The following is a 17,275-nucleotide window of genomic DNA, read 5'->3' as shown; positions in this document are numbered from 1 at the left end:
CGTTCTCGACTCTCATTTTCAAGGGGATATAGTATCCGAGGTGGTTTAAAATACAAATCCGTGATCCACAATAGAAAAAGGAGAGAGTGTGGAATCCAATGAGCCAGCTTGTACCTAAGTTACGGTCAGAGCGAAAAAAGATGCGTCCTGCACTGCACTCTAGTCCTTCACTCTCACGTTCCTCATCCACAAATCTTTCATCCTCGCTCAAATTAATGGGGTAATCGTCGCTTTCTCGGTCCGAATCGCTCTCACTGCTGGTGTAAACAATGGGGAAATGTGAGGAGCCTTTCAACCTGCGACGTCACGCTACTTCCGGTACAGGCAAGGCTTTTTTTATCAGCGACCAAAAGTTGCGAACTTTATCATCGATGTTCTCTACTAAATCCTTTCAGCAAAAATATGGCAATATCGCGAAATGATCAAGTATGACACATAATGAATCTGCTATCCCCGTTTAAATAAAAAAAAAAATCATTTCAGTAGGCCTTTAAGAACCACTGAGTTAAATAATTTATGATGATGCATTTCATTCATTAATATTCAATGACGTCACGAATTTACCTTTTGGAGACGTCCATCAGGACCCCTGAGAACACCTTCTCGCCCACCCGGAACGACACCACCAGCGCGTCATCGATGACGTGGTCCAAGGAGACCCGGACCTCGGAGCCGAGGCTCAGGTCCTGCACGCAGCCCAGCCGCGGAGCGCCGCGGGCGGCCTCCGCTTCGGCCGGTCCCGACTGCGCGGAGACGTCTTCGGGGTAGACCTCCAGCTTCGGGGAACGGCACGGCGGAGGCGGTTCTCGCAAGCCGCAAAACTGCGTCTCGCCAGAACCCAGCTCGGGATCACCGGTATTGTCCAACATGGCGTCTTGGGGGCTAAGCTCGGGTTGGACCAAAGCCGTGTAGGTTCGTTCCCTGCCCGCGGTCTCGACGCGACCCGTTGTTGGTTCCGCCGGGGACAGTCCGGCCTCGGTACCGGGCGGGGGGGCCGGATAGGAGTGCAGGAAAACGGCGGAGGGCTGCGCGGTGATGCTGCGGCACGCCGCCATGTTCCAAGCCGCTTCTGGACCTCCCGGTACTCCCGGTGAGAACCGCTCGGTGCAGGTTCGGTCCAGCTGGAAGTTCTTCATTAGTTCGTCGTTTGTGGCGTTTTCACACAGGACTTTTCCCGCCCCGGGCTCGTGCTCCGGCCTGACATAGCGGCGCTCCTCCCCGTTCTCATCTCCCGATAGCGGGTTAGGCAGCTCCACAGCCGGGTCCAGCTCCGGCGCCCCTTCCTTCTCCTCGGAGGCTATCGCGCCTCCCGAGAATGCGGGGCCCAGTTCCGGGGGGGCCTCGTCGGTCGTCGTTGTTGTCAGAATCGCCGCAGCTCCTGGCTCGGTGGCCACGGCCGCCATTTTCTTCCGCTGTGCAACCGAACATGCGTCGTCCCGCCCCCCTCCTCTACAAACAGTAAGCCAGCAAACGGCCCGTGAGTGGCTGTCAAAGCCGTCAATCAAATGAGAGACTGGAAAGCAACCAATCGGCGCGTCTTATAGGCGGAAGTCGGATGACGTCACCGAGGGCAAACGTTAGCGAGAAACAAAACATCTGCCTATGTGCTTATTTGGATTTACACAGTATGAAAAAAGAAAAGAAAATTAATTTTACTTTTGCAACCTCATTATAGTATTGGCTAAGTTTTATATTCATAAATGTGAGTTTCTCAATACCCGACCTGTTTTTTGTGCCTTTAAAAAATAATTAGAACTCTACTTTAAAACGCTAACAACCAAAAATCTGTGAAAACTATGATGCTGTGTTGCAAATTTGGATTATTTATGGACCTTGGCTTTACATTTTCTTACATATATATATTTTGCATTCTATTTTAGTTACTTTATTCCGTTTACAACCCCCTGGCGCGGTTTTGTACTGTTTTTGTACTTGTTTTGATTATTATAATTTTTTTGATTGTATGTAAATGTTGCATATTACAAATAAAGGTTAATAAAATAAAAATAAACATCTGCCAGCATCTGATTGCTGAAAAAAAGTCACCTTGATGGAAGGAGCTTTTAAATACACTAATATTTGTTACACATTTCGATACAATTATCAATTTAAGTACGATTTTCTAATAGTGACGACAATCAAGTATCTTCGACTAAAACCATTCATTTTCATTGTACTCTTTTGTTTGTACTAACCCCTATTTAGGTAATGTATTTTATTAATTATAACACCTATTTATTTGGTCTTTTTTTTTTAGACCTAAGCAATATTTAAAAAAAACAGAAGTTATAGGATATTTACCCTATATTCATATATATATAATATAATAAGCGGTAGAAAATAGATGGATGGATGATATATCAGTAGGTATCATATACTATATATATATAATATGTAAATATTACATACAGTATGTTATATTGCTACTACGGTAAATTTTTAGTCTATTTTATACCTGCATTATCCTTTCCATCCTTTGTAACTGAGCTGCTGTGTGGAACAATTTCCCTTGTGGATCATTAAAGTTTGTCTAAGTCTAATTGTAAACATTATTTATATTTTATTCCATATATTGCAAAAGGACATGCACATGAATTCAGTTGGCTGTCAAGTTTTATTTTCATTGAACTGAATACATTTTTTTTTAAATTTTGGGGCGGCATGGCCTAGTGGGTAGAGCGGCCGTGTCAGAAACCTGAGGGTTGCAGGTTCGCTCCCCGCCTCTTACCATCCAAATCGCTGCCGTAGTGTCCTTGGGCAGGACACTTCCCCCTTGCCCCCGGTGCCGCTCACACTGGTGAATGATAGGTGGTGATCGGAGGGGCTGTAGGGCAGCTGTGGCTACGAAAGTAGCTTACCACCACCAGGTGTGATCAAATGATGGGTTCTCACTTCTCTGTGAAGCACTTTGAGTGTCTAGAAAAGCGCTATATACAGTATATATCTAATCTATTATCAAATCATTAATCATTTTGAATGGAAATAAGTGCTTTTAAAGTGCTAATCTTATAAATCGGTTTTATTAGTGTAACACTCAAGTAAAATGTGGATACGATGATCAGCTGTGTGTTATTTAAATCAGGGGTGTCAAACTCATTTTAGATCGGGGGCCACATGGAGGAAAATCTACTCCCAAGCGGGTCGGACTGGTAAAATCACAGAAAAATAATTAAAAAATGAAGACAACTTCAGATTGTTTTCTTTGTTTAAAAATAGAACAAGCACATTCTGAAATTGTACAAATCATAATGTTGTTGGGGTTTTTTGTACACTTACATGTTGCAGTTAATAGTATTCCATCTTTCTTTCTGAAAAAATTATGTGATAATGTTCATCAGTCAACTCATTGGTGTTAATTTTCAACCTATCAAGATAAAAAAAATGATGTCAAAATCAAATTACAGGATGTTATTTACCGTATTTTTCGGACTATTAAGTCGCAGTTTTTTTTCATAGTTTGGCCGGGGGTGCGACTTATACTCAGGAGCGACTTATGTGTGAAATTATTAACACATTAGCGTAAAATATCAAATAATATTATCTAGCTCATTCACGTAAGAGACTAGACGTATAAGATTTCATGGGATTTAGCGATTAGGAGTGACAGATTGTTTGGTAAACGTATAGCATGTTCTATATGTTACTCTTACCATAATATGTTACGTTAACATACCAGGCATGTTCTCAGTTGGTTATTTATGCCTCATATAACGTACACTTATTCAGCCTGTTGTTCATTATTCTTTATTTATTTTAAATTGCCTTTCAAATGTCTATTCTTGGTGTTGGGTTTTATCAAATAAATTTCTCCAAAAATTGCGACTTATACTCCAATGCGACTTATATATGTTTTTTTCCTTCTTTATTGTGCATTTTTGGCAGGTGCGACTTATACTCCGAAAAATACTGTATATTTTCTGAATAAATTATGTGATAATGTTCATCAGTCAACTCATTGGTGTTAATTTTCAATCTATCAAGATAAAAAAAATGATATCAAAATCAAATTACGGGATGTTATTTATGTAGTTTGATCATTTTCCTTGACATCATGTGGTTTATTAGTTTTTTAGTTTTTTTTTTACATATGTAGCATCATCTACAAAGAATTGCTATTGTGACATCTAGTGAACACATTTAAAAAAGCTGTTTCTTTCATTAAAAAATTTCAGGGTAATTTTTATACTTAGCAAACTCATCCCGCGGGCCGGATAAAACCTGTTCGCGGGCCTGATCCGGCCCTTGGGCTGTACGTTTGATAGCCCTGACTTAAATAGTAAAAATAATTAATATTTGTTGCGTTTTTATGAGCAGTGTCAGAGAGCGTTAAGACCGTTTACTACAATTTCCTTCAAGGACACCGCTTGCTCATCTTCTGAAGATTCTCCCTTTTTCTTCTTGTCGGCCACACTTTTTCCAGACCTTTAGAGAGAAAAAAAAAATGGTCAGAGAAGGCCCGGCCTCCAAATGCCATTTAACCAAGCTCACAATCTCTCCTCCACATCCTGGATGGTTTCTGGCAGCGGAACGTTGAGCGTCTCAGGTAGGAAGCAAGCGAAGCCTGCGGCTATTACAGCCGCACCCCCGTAGACCACACTGGGCAGCGAAGGGAACACCTGCAGGGCCATAAATATACAGGGCTGGTACACCTTTTCCATGGCCAAATTCAAGCACTTTTTAAAAGGACTTTCAAGATCAATTTTCAAGGCGAAAACCAGTGTGAATCAATCCATGCACTGCAAAAACTGAAATCTAAGTAAGATTAAATATCTCAAATAAGGGTGATATTTGCTTATTTTCTGTCTGATAAGATAATTCTTCTCACTAAGCAGATTTTATGTTAGAGTGTTTTACTTGTTTTAAGGGTTTTGGTCCTAAATGATTTCAGTAAGATATTGCAGCTTGTTGCTGAGATTTGATGACCTATATTGAGTAAAACATGCTTGAAACTAGAATATCAACTGTTGCAAAGCTGTGTCATCAACACTCACAAGTATAAAACTACTTTTTTAAAGTAATCATTTCTTATTTCATATTAAAACAGACGACAGCCAAATGGAATTTGCTGTTTTATGTTCAATGAAACAATAGAACATACGTACTCATATAGCAGTACAGTTATTAGTGAGAATATACTTATTTTAAGGTATTTTGGGGTTCATTTAGGTTAGCTAATTTTACTTGTTTTGGAAAGTCTTGACAAGCCAAATTTTCTTATTCTATTGGCAGATAATTTTGCTTAGTCCAAATAAAATATCCCTAATTTTTTATTTTTTTTCCTTGTTTTTGAACAGTGACTTTTTGCAGTGTAGGGCTAGTAATCTCTGTGTCTTACCTTTCATATGACTAGAGAGAGCAGACTCTCCCATTGCGAAAAGCTGGATTTCCTTTTTGCATACTTTGCAGCAGTCTACACGTGGATTTGGTCCATGTTTTATCCAAAGTTTGTATTTGTCATTTTCCATCCAATGTTCAATAAAACTACAACCTCCCGGCATGATGGACCGATGCACCAATGTCCTCTTGGGGGCGACACAGAGCCGTATATACGGCTCGGGCATGACAACAACCTAATGTAAGGGCTCGTGCAGCTTTCATTTTGAAGGAAACTTGTTTTATTTTTTTCCATTTTATAATCAGCCTATCGAGTCAGACTGCTGAGAAATATGAGGAACATTCCAAGCATTTACAAGCACTTCACCCAAAATTCAAGCATTTTTCAAACCTTGAAAACACAACATTAAAATCCAAGCATTTTCAAGGTTTTTAAGCACCCGTACGAACCCTGAATATACTTCTTGACATGCGTACCGTGTTACAAAACCTCGCCGTCCAATAAAATACTTTACTCATTTATCAGAGCAGACCAATAATATGAAGAACTGGACCATGGTGATGTTTTAAACACTTAACTCAAGAGTTTGAAGTAACCATGTGATGTCTGCTCACCCAACTGGAGAAACTTTTTCATTGGGACTAACTGTAACCAGAGTTGGGTAGCGATGCGCTACATTTACTGAAGTCAATATTTGAATGAATTGTACATTTAATGCAACATACTTTTTACTGTTGTGAAAAACAAACCGTACTTTGTTATGTTGACTTTTATTCCGATCGCTACATTTGTTTAAATCATCATTATTTTTTATTTATAATTCATTGATTGGTGCTTGCAAAGACATATTAATTTGTCTTGTTCGAGAGATTTGTATCACATGACTCTGTTTAACCAATCCAACGTAATAATAAAACAAGTTCTGAAAATATACAAATCATAATGTTTTTTTACACTAACATGTTGCGGTTAATAATAGTATTCTAGCTTCATTTGTCGTTATTTATACATTCTGAATAAACAATGTGATATTGTTAATCGGTCAAACAGGTGGAATTGAGTCTGGCAGTGTTTTAAAGTGCTCTAATTGGTGTTAATTTTTAATCTATCAGGATAAAAGATTCATATCAAAATTCAATTACAGGATGTTATTTATGTCGTTTACTCATTTTCCTCAACTGTTGTACTCACATGTGGTTTATTCATCTACAAAGAATTGCTATAGCGACACCCAGTGGGCAAATTTAGAACAACAGTTTCTTTCATTCAAGGATTTCAGCTCATTTTTATACTTAGCAAACTCATCCCTGATCTACAACAATATGATTTGTCTGAGTGGTTGGACAGGACATGTTAAAAAAGTAACTCATAAATAAAAAATAATAATCTTCGTCTACTAAGCAATTCAATGATCATTATATGCTGATATATTTAAAAAAAAACATGTTATCTTAGTTTTTGTGTTATAGATGACAAAGCAAATAGTTGATGTTTATAAATATACCTTATTGATAAATAATCCCTTTTAATTGATTCCTTGGCTTACCACTAGATGGAGCCCAAGTACTACGAGTGGTAGTGAAGTGAAGTGAAGTGAATTATATTTATATAGCACTTTTCTCTAGTGACTCAAAGCACTTTTACATAGTGAAACCCAATATCTAAGTTACATTTAAACCAGTGTGGGTGGCACTGGGAGCAGGTGGGTAAAGTGTCTTGCCCAAGGACACAACGGCAGTGACTAGGATGGCGGAAGCGGGGATCGAACCTGGAACCCTCAAGTTGCTGGCACGGCCACTCTACCAACCGAGCTTTACCGCCCCTGCAGTTTGAGAGTGAGCGGACGTTTTCCGCTTGGCTCTAGTGTTTGACTTGTCTCCATTCGATTGCCTTTAAAAAAAAGTGCAGGGCCCAAAAACTGCTGTTCAAACAATTTTGGGGTTAAGTGTGGAGTGTTTTCACCTGTGCTTGATTGCTCACTGTTTTTGACTATTAAACTACCATTTTACCTGCACGCCAAAAAATTGGGCCCTTTTATCGTCGCTTGTTGCTTTACTTGCTATATTGGAACCTGTCCAAGGGATTTTTTTGTAGCTTATATAAAAAAATATATTGTTCATGTATTTTATATATACACGTATACCGTATTTTTCGGAGTATAAGTCGCTCCGGAGTATAAGGCGCACCGGCCGAAAATGCATAATAAAGAAGGAAAAAAACATATATAAGTCGCAATGGAGTATAACTCGCATTTTTTGGGGAAATGTATTTGATAAAACCCAACACCAAGAATAGACATTTGAAAGGCAATTTAAAATAAATAAAGAATAGTGAACAACAGGCTGAATAAGTGTACGTTATATGAGGCATAAATAACCAACTGAGAACGTGCCTGGTATGTTAACGTAACATATTATGGTGAGTCATTCAAATAACTATAACATATAGAACATGCTATACGTTTACCAAACAATCTGTCACTCCTAATCGCTAAATCCCATGAAATCTTATACGTCTAGTCTCTTACGTGAATGAGCTAAATAATATTATTTGATATTTTACGGTAATGTGTTAATCATTTCACACATAAGTCGCTCCTGAGTATAAGTCGCACCCCCGGCCAAACTATGAAAAAAACTGTGACTTATAGTCCGAAAAATACGGTACTCGTATATTACTCATTGTTAAAAGTGGCCCTCTGAGGGCAACCATAACTGCGAAGTGGCCCTCAATGAAAAAGAGTGACACCCCTGGTCTACATTGAAATACAGTAGCATAGTAGGCCTAAATATTCATTAAAAACAAGGCAGATATAATTGATATTTTTGGACTTTGGACACCCCTGGTCTAAAGTGACGTCACTCTTGTTTAAGTATAGTTTTTGGCTCCTCTACCCACCTGTGGACTTTACAGCAAGACAGGAAACGACCTTCTTGTATCCCCTGCTAATTAACAAAAGACAATTCGTATTCGTATGGAAGTTTTACCTCGTCCAGGATGAGGACGGCCGGCGCCGCCATGCTGCCAACCCTGGCCATGGTGGAGGCCAGACCCATTCCGGTCTGCCTAAGAGCGTACACATTTGTCGGTGATGAGCTGTGACGACGTCACATGACGTTGATGATGCCATACCTGATGATGGTGGGGTAAAGTTCTCCAGTGTACAAGTAGACGGTGGTGAAGGACGCTGACATGAAGGCTTTACCGAGACACACCAGTATGGTTCTGACGGTCTGCATGTCTGCGTGACGTAGCAGTTAGTGACGCCATTGTTGTCCCTCGACACGTACACTATATTGCCAAAAGTATTTGGCCACCTGCCTTGACTCACATATGCACTTGAAGTGCCATCCCATTCCTAACCCACAGGGTTCAATATGATGTCGGTCCACCTTTTGCAGCTATTACAGCTTCAACTCTTCTGGGAAGGCTGTCCACAAGGTTGCGGAGTGTGTTTATAGGAATTTTCCACCATTCTTCCAAAAGTGTATTGGTGAGGTCACACACTGATGTTGCCTGGCTCTCAGTCTCCGATCTAATTCATCCCAAAGATGTTCTATCGGGTTCAGGTCAGGACTCTGTGCAGGCCAGTCAAGTTTGTTCACACCAGACTCTGTCATCCATGTCTTTATGGACCTTGCTTTGTGCACTGGTGCACAGTCATGTTGGAAGAGGAAGGGGCCCGCTCCAAACTGTTCCCACAAGGCGGGGAGCATGGAAGTGTCCAAAATGTTTTGGTGTCCTGGATCATTCAAAGTTCCTTTCACTGGAACTAAGGGACCAGACTAAGGCTGAAACGACGCGTCGACGTAGTCGACGTCATCGGTTACGTAAATACATCGACGCCGTTTTTGTGCGTCGACGCGTCGCATATTTACGTCACACTACCGTCATGGCGAAGCGCAAAGCAGACGATCAAAGCAGACGATGCGAGCGGTGCGAGCGAGGGGGGAGAAGCATGCCAAAAGTGGTCAAAAGTGTGGGAGTATTTCAATAAACGGCCTAATAATGTTGTTGTATGCACACAGTGTCGAGCGTAAATGGCCTATCATAGCAGCACAACGGCTATGAACGAACATTTGAAAAGAAAACCATCAACTAGTCAATCGTCCGCGTGAGCTTACGTTGTCATCATTACACAAAAACATGAATGTGTCATTTGTATCTGCTAGGGGTGTAACGGTACGTGTTTTGTATTGAACCGTTTCGGTACGGGGCTTTCGGTTCGGTACGGGGGTGTACCGAACGAGTTTCTAAGCTAAAGCTAAAGTCTTAACAAGCTGCTTTGCTCCTACTTCCTCTGTCTCAGCACGCAGCATTGTCCCACCCACACAACCATCTGATTGGTACACACGCAGCATTGTCCCACCCACACAACCATCTGATTGGTACACACAAAGCATTACCAGCCAATCAGCAGTGCGTATTCAGAGCGCATGTAGTCAGCGCTTCAGCGTGAAACAGATAGGTGTTTAGCAGGTGAGCATCAGGCAGCGGACTCTCCCCAAATGATAGTAAACACCTCCCAGTCAACTACTAGTAACATCACTATGAGCCCGTTGACCTTCTAGGAATATAAACTGTAGCTCAGCTCACTCGCAGTCCTGGCTTGAGGTGAAGGCTAATTACCTCTCAGTTCCAGCCACATCGACCCCTTCTGAGCGCCTATTTTCAGCTGCTGGGAATATTGTAAACAAGAAAAGAACCAGAGCATGTACACATGCTAACCTTTCTTCATTACAACTGTTAGTCACTCACTGGAATGAGTAGAATTGGTTATTGTGTACTGTGTTGGACTGGATGTTTATTTTGCACATTTTAAAAGCAATACTTAATGTTTACAGTGCTCCAGAATATTTAGATTGCCATTTTTTTGTATTGGATGTTTATCTTTATTTTTGCACATTTTAGCAAATAAGCAATACTTTCACTTTTGTTGAAATGTTTACACTGTTGTTGCAGAATATTTCGTTTTGCACTTTTTTGTATTGGATGTTTATCTTTATTTTTGCACATTTTAAAGCAAAATAAGCAATACTTTTACTTTTGAAATGCTTATACTATTGCAGAATATTAAAATTTGCACTGGATGTTGAGTTTTATATTTGCACATTAAAAAGCAAATAAGCTACTTTTAATTTTGTTAAATGTTAAAAGTTTTAAATGTTTACATTGTTACAGAATATTTTGTCATGTTGTTGTTAATGTTGACTGAGTGGCCATACTTCTTTTTTTTGTAAATAAAAGCCATGCCTTTTGAAAAAACTGGCCTACATTTATTTTTTCATCTTCATTTTGAATAAAAAAATAATCGGTAAAAGGAAAAATAATCTATAGATTAATCTAAAAAATAATCTATAGATTAACTGATTAATCGAAAAAAATAATTTATAGATTAATCGATAGAAAAATAATCGTTAGCTGCAGCCTTAGGCCAGACCCAACTCCTGACAGACAACCCTGCACCATAATTCCTCCTCCACCAAATTTCACACTCGGCACAATGCAGTCCGAAATGTAGCGTTCTCCTAGCAAACCTCCAAACCCAGACTCGTCCATCAGATTGCTAGATGGAAAAGTGTGATTCATCACTCCAGAGAAGGCACCTCCATTGCTCTAGTCCAGTGGCGACGTGCTTTACACCACTGCATCCCACGCTTTGCATTGGACTTGGTGATGTATGGCTTAGATGCAGCTGCTTGGCCATGGAAACCCCTTTTCATGAAGCTCTCTGCGAACTGTACGTGGGCTAATTGGAAGGTCACATGAAGTTTGGAGCTCTGTGGCAACTGACTGGCCACCCAAATACTTTTGGCAATATAGTGCATGTGCTGCCGTGCTTACCTGTCGGGACATAGATGTTGGCAAAGATGATGAGGCCGGACATGAAGAGGCATGTGGCCTGTGACACTCTCCTCCCAAGATAACTGAGCATGGCCAGAGCCGCAAGTTTGGCCGGGAAATCAACAGCTCCAAAGATGATTTGCATCAGGTAAATACTCACCTGTGCAAATCAAAACGCGGGTCAACGTTTATACATAACGACTGTCTCGTGTGCAAGCTCACCCCGAACTTCTGCAGGTCCGTGGCCAAGCCGTAATACGTGAAGCTGGTGGAGAACCTGCGGAGAACCGGAAGGGGTTTCTACTTTGGCGAAAAGGTGGAACGGTTGTACATGCGGGAGGAAGGAGAACTGACCAGACTGCGATGAGACACACAGTGATGCGCCTCATTGCTGCGGTCCTCACCAAGTCATAGGCCGTGAACATTGTCTGGGAGGACTCGATCTCTTTCTTCATGTGGGAGTTTAGAACCTGAGGTCACGCGGCACACTGTGGTCAAATGGTGCACGGACTTGCCCGGAACAGAACACGCCAACATCGAGCTACCTCCAACGTCAGCTTGTCCGCCATTTCCTTCTTTCCGTTGATCCGGGCAACTCGCTGAAGGGTCTTCAACGCCTCTTCGTATTTTCGCTTCAGAACCATCCATCGCGCCGACTCCGAGTACCACCTGGGCAGTTGGAGATCACATGACCATTTCAAAAAGGACCCGTGTCCTAATCGTGAAAGTTAAAAAGACCGACCAGCTGTAGGCAAAGAACAGGAATTGGGGAGCGCAGATGACCAGCTGGAGCTTCCTCCAATCTCTCAGCCAGTAAGCCAGGCCCGCCAAGATGAGCTGACCAAAGGTGAAGAAGGAGGAGGTAAGCGTGCCCACCAGCGTCCTGGTTTTGGTCGGAATCCACTCCACCTCTGATGACAAATGGCAAGAGTGACTTACGGCAGAGGCACGCAGAACTAGCGCTTGTAAAGGAAGACGGCTCGACAGGTACTCAGGGAGACGGAATTCAGGATGACCCCCGACACTGCCATCCCAGTCAGAAACCTAAAAGCGCAGTAGATGGTGTAGGTCGGCGAGAGGGCGGAGCTACAGCCCAGGATGCCCAACTGCAAGTACGACCAAATAAGGACAGTCCGCCGCCCAAACCTGCAGGAGAGATACGCAAATGTGGAGATTTTGGATACACAGAAGAATGAGGAGGCTCACCTGTCGGACAGGCCACCGTAGAGGATAGCGCCGGTCAGAACTCCGCCCATATAGATGGTCTGAATCATCTGCTTGAGAGGACGCAGGGAACAAACCAGCTCCCACTGAGGACAGAAAATAAACTTTGTTGCGGGTCGCTCGAAAGGCGACGTGATATTATATGCTTTAGCACAGTGTTTTTCAACCACTGTGCTAGTGTACCGTGAGATATTGTTTGGTGTGCCGTTGGACATTATGTAATTTCACCAAATTGGGTTAAAATATTTAATGCAAACTAGGGCTGTGCGATATATCGCGGGTTTGTCTCTGTGCGATATAGAAAATGATTATTTCGTGATATTCGAATATACGTTCTCACGCAGTGGCTTTTAGCTGCGGGCATTACGCTGCATGCATTTCTCACTCTTTCTTGTCTCTCCTTCTCATGAGCTGTCCTCAAATCTAAACATCAAAATGAATTTGATCAACTGGACTCTCGACGCAATTGACACAGTCTTTTCGACAAGGAAAAGAGGTTCAGGGGAGCCTGGCTGCCCTGATGGAACCATTGCTGCGGGTTACGTGAGAGATTCCTGGAATACTTGGAGAATCATGTGCCTCTCAGTCCTTTCAATCGAGGACGTGGAAGACATCTACCTATTTGGAGCGTTGATCGCGGGGCATTTGCTGATTGGGCTGGGCATTGCTCTGGTGTATCGTCAAATTCGGAAGATGATGGCAGCCACTCAAGGGGCCAACAGGCTGTTCAACGCAATGGAAGGATTGGGTCGGGCTGTGGGATCACAGACTGGAGCGATTGCTGATTTGAATCGCAAAATGAAAGAATAAATTGGAATTGTCGAAGCCAGCACACAAGAGCAGGAATGTCATTGTTTTGACTGCTCGAAGAAAAAACAACATCTTAATCTACGATTTGACTCCCTCGAATGGCCTTGAGGAACAGGCTGTTTGAAAACACTCCCCTGAGGACCCCTCAAAGATGGACGCTTTTGACCTTCCCTTTTTTTCAAAAGCACCTGGGTCGGACTCTTTAACTCTTGGGGCCGGCCTCGGCCCATAAAGACAATTCCAACATCTCACCCAAGTTAATTGGGCATACATGCACGCACACGCCCCTCCCCAAATCAACGCCTTCACCACTGCTTAATTCCTCCCGGGTTGTGGGGGCTGAGTAGCGCTCAACAGCGGCTGCCGGCCTCCAGGGTCCTGTTGGATGACTCTGTTGCGAGTTGTTGTGATTACATGTACCATGTTTATGTGTGCCATGCTATGTGAGGTTTTTTTCCTCGGACTCAGTCTGGACCACTCCTGAGGGTCCAGCCTCAGACTGATATTTTTTTTACTCTTCCCCCTTTCCCAATGTCACCTTTTTAAGGAGCGCCCTAAGTGGCTGATCCGTTGGCAGTCCCGTCTTGTCTCCATGTAACGTATGTCTGCTCTTAGCGGGATTGTGCCGAAAATGTAATTTCAGTTCTTATGTGTCTTGTACATGTTAAGAATGGACAAATAAAGCTGCTCTGCTCTGCTCTGCTCTGCTCATAGAGATGTAAGACAAGCGCACCTTCTTACATACGTCACATACGTATACGCCCTCCCGGAGCGGAGAGGTAGCGACATGGGTAACGTTAGCTGTGGTGCGAGTGGTAATACGAGAGAAAGAAGGTGCAAATCTGGTAACAAATGAAGGAAGAATTAATTCCCAGCAGGGGGTCCATCGTTTGGCGGTGGTTTGGCTTCAAGCGGGAATATGTCGAACAGACAACCGTAATATGTCAAGTGCGGGGCAAAAGCGTTGCTACAAAAAGTAGCATTAATGCTAATATGTAGCATCATTTGAAAAGTCGCTTGCTCGAGAATGAAGAGTGCTTGAAACTCCGCATGTCAACATCTCTGTTCGGTGCCACACCAACAAAATGCAGAGGCAACCATTTCCACATCAAAACCGTATGAAAAAAATAGTCAACAAAAGAAGGAGATAACGTCCGCAGGAACCTACCACAGTGAAGGACATACACTATTTGATTTCCTATTATGCAGCTCATTTTTATTTGACTGTTATTGAAATATCTTGTGAGACATCATGCACTAAAGTGCACTTTGTTTTTAACTATTGTAGTGGCGTTCTGTACAAAAAGTGCACTTTAATTTAGTGTTGTTTTGATATGTCATCTTAGTGACATCATGCACAAAAGTGCTTGTTTAAAATGTCTCTGACAATCTTGCACTTTCTGTTTTGAAATGACATGAATGTTTGTGCCACTGCTTAATAACTGTTTAATAAATACAGTTTTGGTCAATTGACTTAGTTGTGATTCCCCTCTCTCCATGAAAGTTTAAAATGAGCATATATTAATGCAGTATGAACAAGAATGTTTTAATGTAGACACATAGAATCATCATACTGCTGTGATTATATGCATCAAGTGTTCATTCAAGGCTAAGGCAAAATATCGAGATATGTATCGTGTATCGTGACATGGCCTAAAAATATCGAGATATTTAAAAAAGGCCATATCGCCCAGCCCTAATGCAAACCAGTAATTATAATCTGCAAATAATAAGCCGTTGTCGAGTGTCTGTACTGTCTAGAGCAGGGCATAACAGTAGGTGGCAGCAGGTAGCTAATTGCTTTGTAGATGTCGGGAACACGGCTTGTCGTGATCACAATATGTGGGAGGCAAAGAGCAGGTAAAAAAGATATCTAATGCTTAAACCAAAAATAAACAAAAGGCAAGTGCCGCTAAGAAAAGGCATCGAAGCTTAGGGATGGCTATGCAAAACGTAACTAAAACTGAACTGGCTGCAAAGTAAACAAAAACAGAATGCTGGACGACAGCAAAGACTTACAGCGTGTGGAGCGGCAGACGGCGTCCACAAAGCAAATCCCGTACATAACATGACAATCAACAACAAAATAGGAGCGCAAGACAAGAACTAAAACACTACACACAGGAAAACACCAAAAAACTCCAAATAAGTCACGGCCTGATGTGACATGTCGTGACAGTACACCTACTTTGAGACAAGAGCTATAGTGATGCATGGTTGGTTATGGTTTGAATTCATATCCAACAATTGCGAGAACGACTTTTTATCGTCAATATCGGCTGCTGAGTTAAATTTTTTAATGTTTTCTGCTGGTGTTGTGCCTCAGAATTTTTTCAATGAAAAAAATGTGCATTTGCTCAGAAAAGGTTGAAAAACACTGCTTTAGTTGATCATGTGACCTCGGACACGGTGGTGGTGAGGAACTCGGACCGATCGAAGGTCCACCCGTCCACACAGCTTTCAGTTTGCAAGTGGCTGGTGTTTGCGGAGCTGTTAGTCGCCAGCAGATGCCACTGAGGCGTCACGTATCTGAAAGCAACTCACGTTCAGTCGTCGTCAAAAGTGCAACGTTTACAAAATCCAATCCATCGAACCTGCTGCAGCGGTCTAGTTTTGTTCCTGAAGAGTCCAGAGGTATGAAGGCCTTCAAGATGTCTTTCTGCTCCACCTGAAATGGTCATGGTCGTCATATGCACACACACACAGTAAGCCAACAAGATGTACCTGCTGCGGAAGCGTGTCCAGGAGGCTATAATTGGCCAGACTGCAGTGGTGGGAGGGGATTCCAGACACAAAGTTGTTTAAAAGGTTCTGACTCGCCATCAGGAGGCACGGGATACAGATCAAGGTCACGTGGAGCCACTGGTACCTCCCAAATCCACCAATCTCCCCCCAAAAAGCAAGCAGAAGTCAAACACCCGCCTCCAAACAATTATCATGACGTTTTATCCTCACAAACATGGCTTTCAATATAATTTTTTCCATCTTTAAAAGGGGACTTGCACTTTTTTGGGGAATTTTAGTTCACATGGACAAAGATAAGACCTTCTGGAGGAAAGTTCTGTGGTCAGATGAAACAAAAATTGAGCTGTTTGGCCACAATAACCAGCAATATGTTGGAGGAGAAAAGGTGAGGCCTTTAATCCCAGGAACACCATGCCTACCGTGGAGCATGGTGGTGGTAGTATTATGCTCTGGGCCTGTTTTGCTGGCTATGGAACTGCTGCTTTACAGAGAGTAAATGGGACAATGAAAAAGGAGGATTACCTCCAAATTCTTCAGGACAACCTAAAATCATCAGCCCGGAGGTTGGATCTTGGGCGCAGTTGGGTGTTCTAACTAGAGATGTCCGATAAATGCTTTAAAATGTAATATCGGAAATAATCGGTATCAAAAAGTAAAATGTATGACTTTTTAAAACGCCGCTGTACGGAGTGGTACACGGACGTAGGGAGAAGTACAAAGCAGTTGCGTCTCTCAGTCATACTTGCTAACCCTCCCGATTTTCCCGGGAGACTCCCGAATTTCAGTGCTCCTCCCAAAAATTCCCGGGGCAACCATTCTCCCGAATTTCTCCCGATTTCAGCCCAGACAACAATATTGGGGGCGTGTCTTAAAGGCACTGCCCTTTGCGTGCCGACCCAATCACATAATATCTACGGCTTTTCACACACACAAGTGAATGCAAGGCATACTTGGTCAACAGCCATACAGGTCACACTGAGGGTGACCGTATAAACAACTTTAACACTGTTACAAATATGCGCCACACTGTGAACCCACACCAAACAAGAATGACAAACACATTTCGGGAGAACATCCGCACCGTAACACAACATAAACACAACAGAATAAATACCCAGAACCCCTTGCAGCACTAACTCTTCCGGGACGCTACAATATACAGCCCCCGCTACTCCCTAACCCCCGCCCACCTCAACCTCCTCATGCTCCCTCAGGGAGAGCATGGCCCAAATTCCAAGCTGCTGTTTTGAGGCATGTTAAAAAAAAAAAGCACTTTGTGACTTCAATAATAAATATGGCAGTGCCATGTTGGCATTT

At 42.4% G+C, this 17,275-nt stretch overlaps 1 protein-coding gene across 9 annotated transcripts in view; it reads right to left on the bottom strand.

Moving 5' to 3' along the window:
* Nucleotides 1-2,664: 2,664 nt before the first annotated feature.
* LOC133665041 (solute carrier family 22 member 6-like) overlaps nucleotides 2,665-17,275 on the bottom strand; it is a 45,489-nt gene continuing 30,878 nt past the window's right edge. For 3 of the 9 annotated variants that reach the window (XM_062070198.1, XM_062070197.1, XM_062070196.1), the window contains 14 exons: nucleotides 15,938-16,099; nucleotides 15,808-15,881; nucleotides 15,613-15,742; nucleotides 12,386-12,489; nucleotides 12,171-12,325; nucleotides 11,922-12,090; nucleotides 11,725-11,848; nucleotides 11,534-11,649; nucleotides 11,402-11,456; nucleotides 11,180-11,339; nucleotides 8,468-8,576; nucleotides 8,323-8,401; nucleotides 4,489-4,616; nucleotides 2,665-4,422 (listed from right to left, as the gene is read on the bottom strand). In XM_062070198.1, the coding sequence (XP_061926182.1) occupies nucleotides 4,317-4,422; nucleotides 4,489-4,616; nucleotides 8,323-8,401; nucleotides 8,468-8,576; nucleotides 11,180-11,339; nucleotides 11,402-11,456; nucleotides 11,534-11,649; nucleotides 11,725-11,848; nucleotides 11,922-12,090; nucleotides 12,171-12,325; nucleotides 12,386-12,489; nucleotides 15,613-15,742; nucleotides 15,808-15,881; nucleotides 15,938-16,099 (1,671 nt within the window). In that variant the 3' untranslated portion in view covers nucleotides 2,665-4,316. Of the gene's footprint in view, nucleotides 4,423-4,488; nucleotides 4,617-8,233; nucleotides 8,402-8,467; nucleotides 8,577-10,923; nucleotides 11,085-11,179; nucleotides 11,340-11,401; nucleotides 11,457-11,533; nucleotides 11,650-11,724; nucleotides 11,849-11,921; nucleotides 12,091-12,170; nucleotides 12,326-12,385; nucleotides 12,490-15,612; nucleotides 15,743-15,807; nucleotides 15,882-15,937; nucleotides 16,100-17,275 lie in introns of those variants that run through there. The other 6 variants (XR_009828678.1, XR_009828679.1, XM_062070199.1 and 3 more) reach the window with 6 other exon arrangements.

The sequence above is a fragment of the Entelurus aequoreus genome, linkage group LG14 (genome assembly GCF_033978785.1).
Source record: "Entelurus aequoreus isolate RoL-2023_Sb linkage group LG14, RoL_Eaeq_v1.1, whole genome shotgun sequence".
In the NCBI taxonomy this organism is placed as follows: Eukaryota; Metazoa; Chordata; class Actinopteri; order Syngnathiformes; family Syngnathidae; genus Entelurus; species Entelurus aequoreus.
Note: the sequence above shows the minus strand (reverse complement) of the source record. Positions and strands in the feature narration are given on the sequence as shown.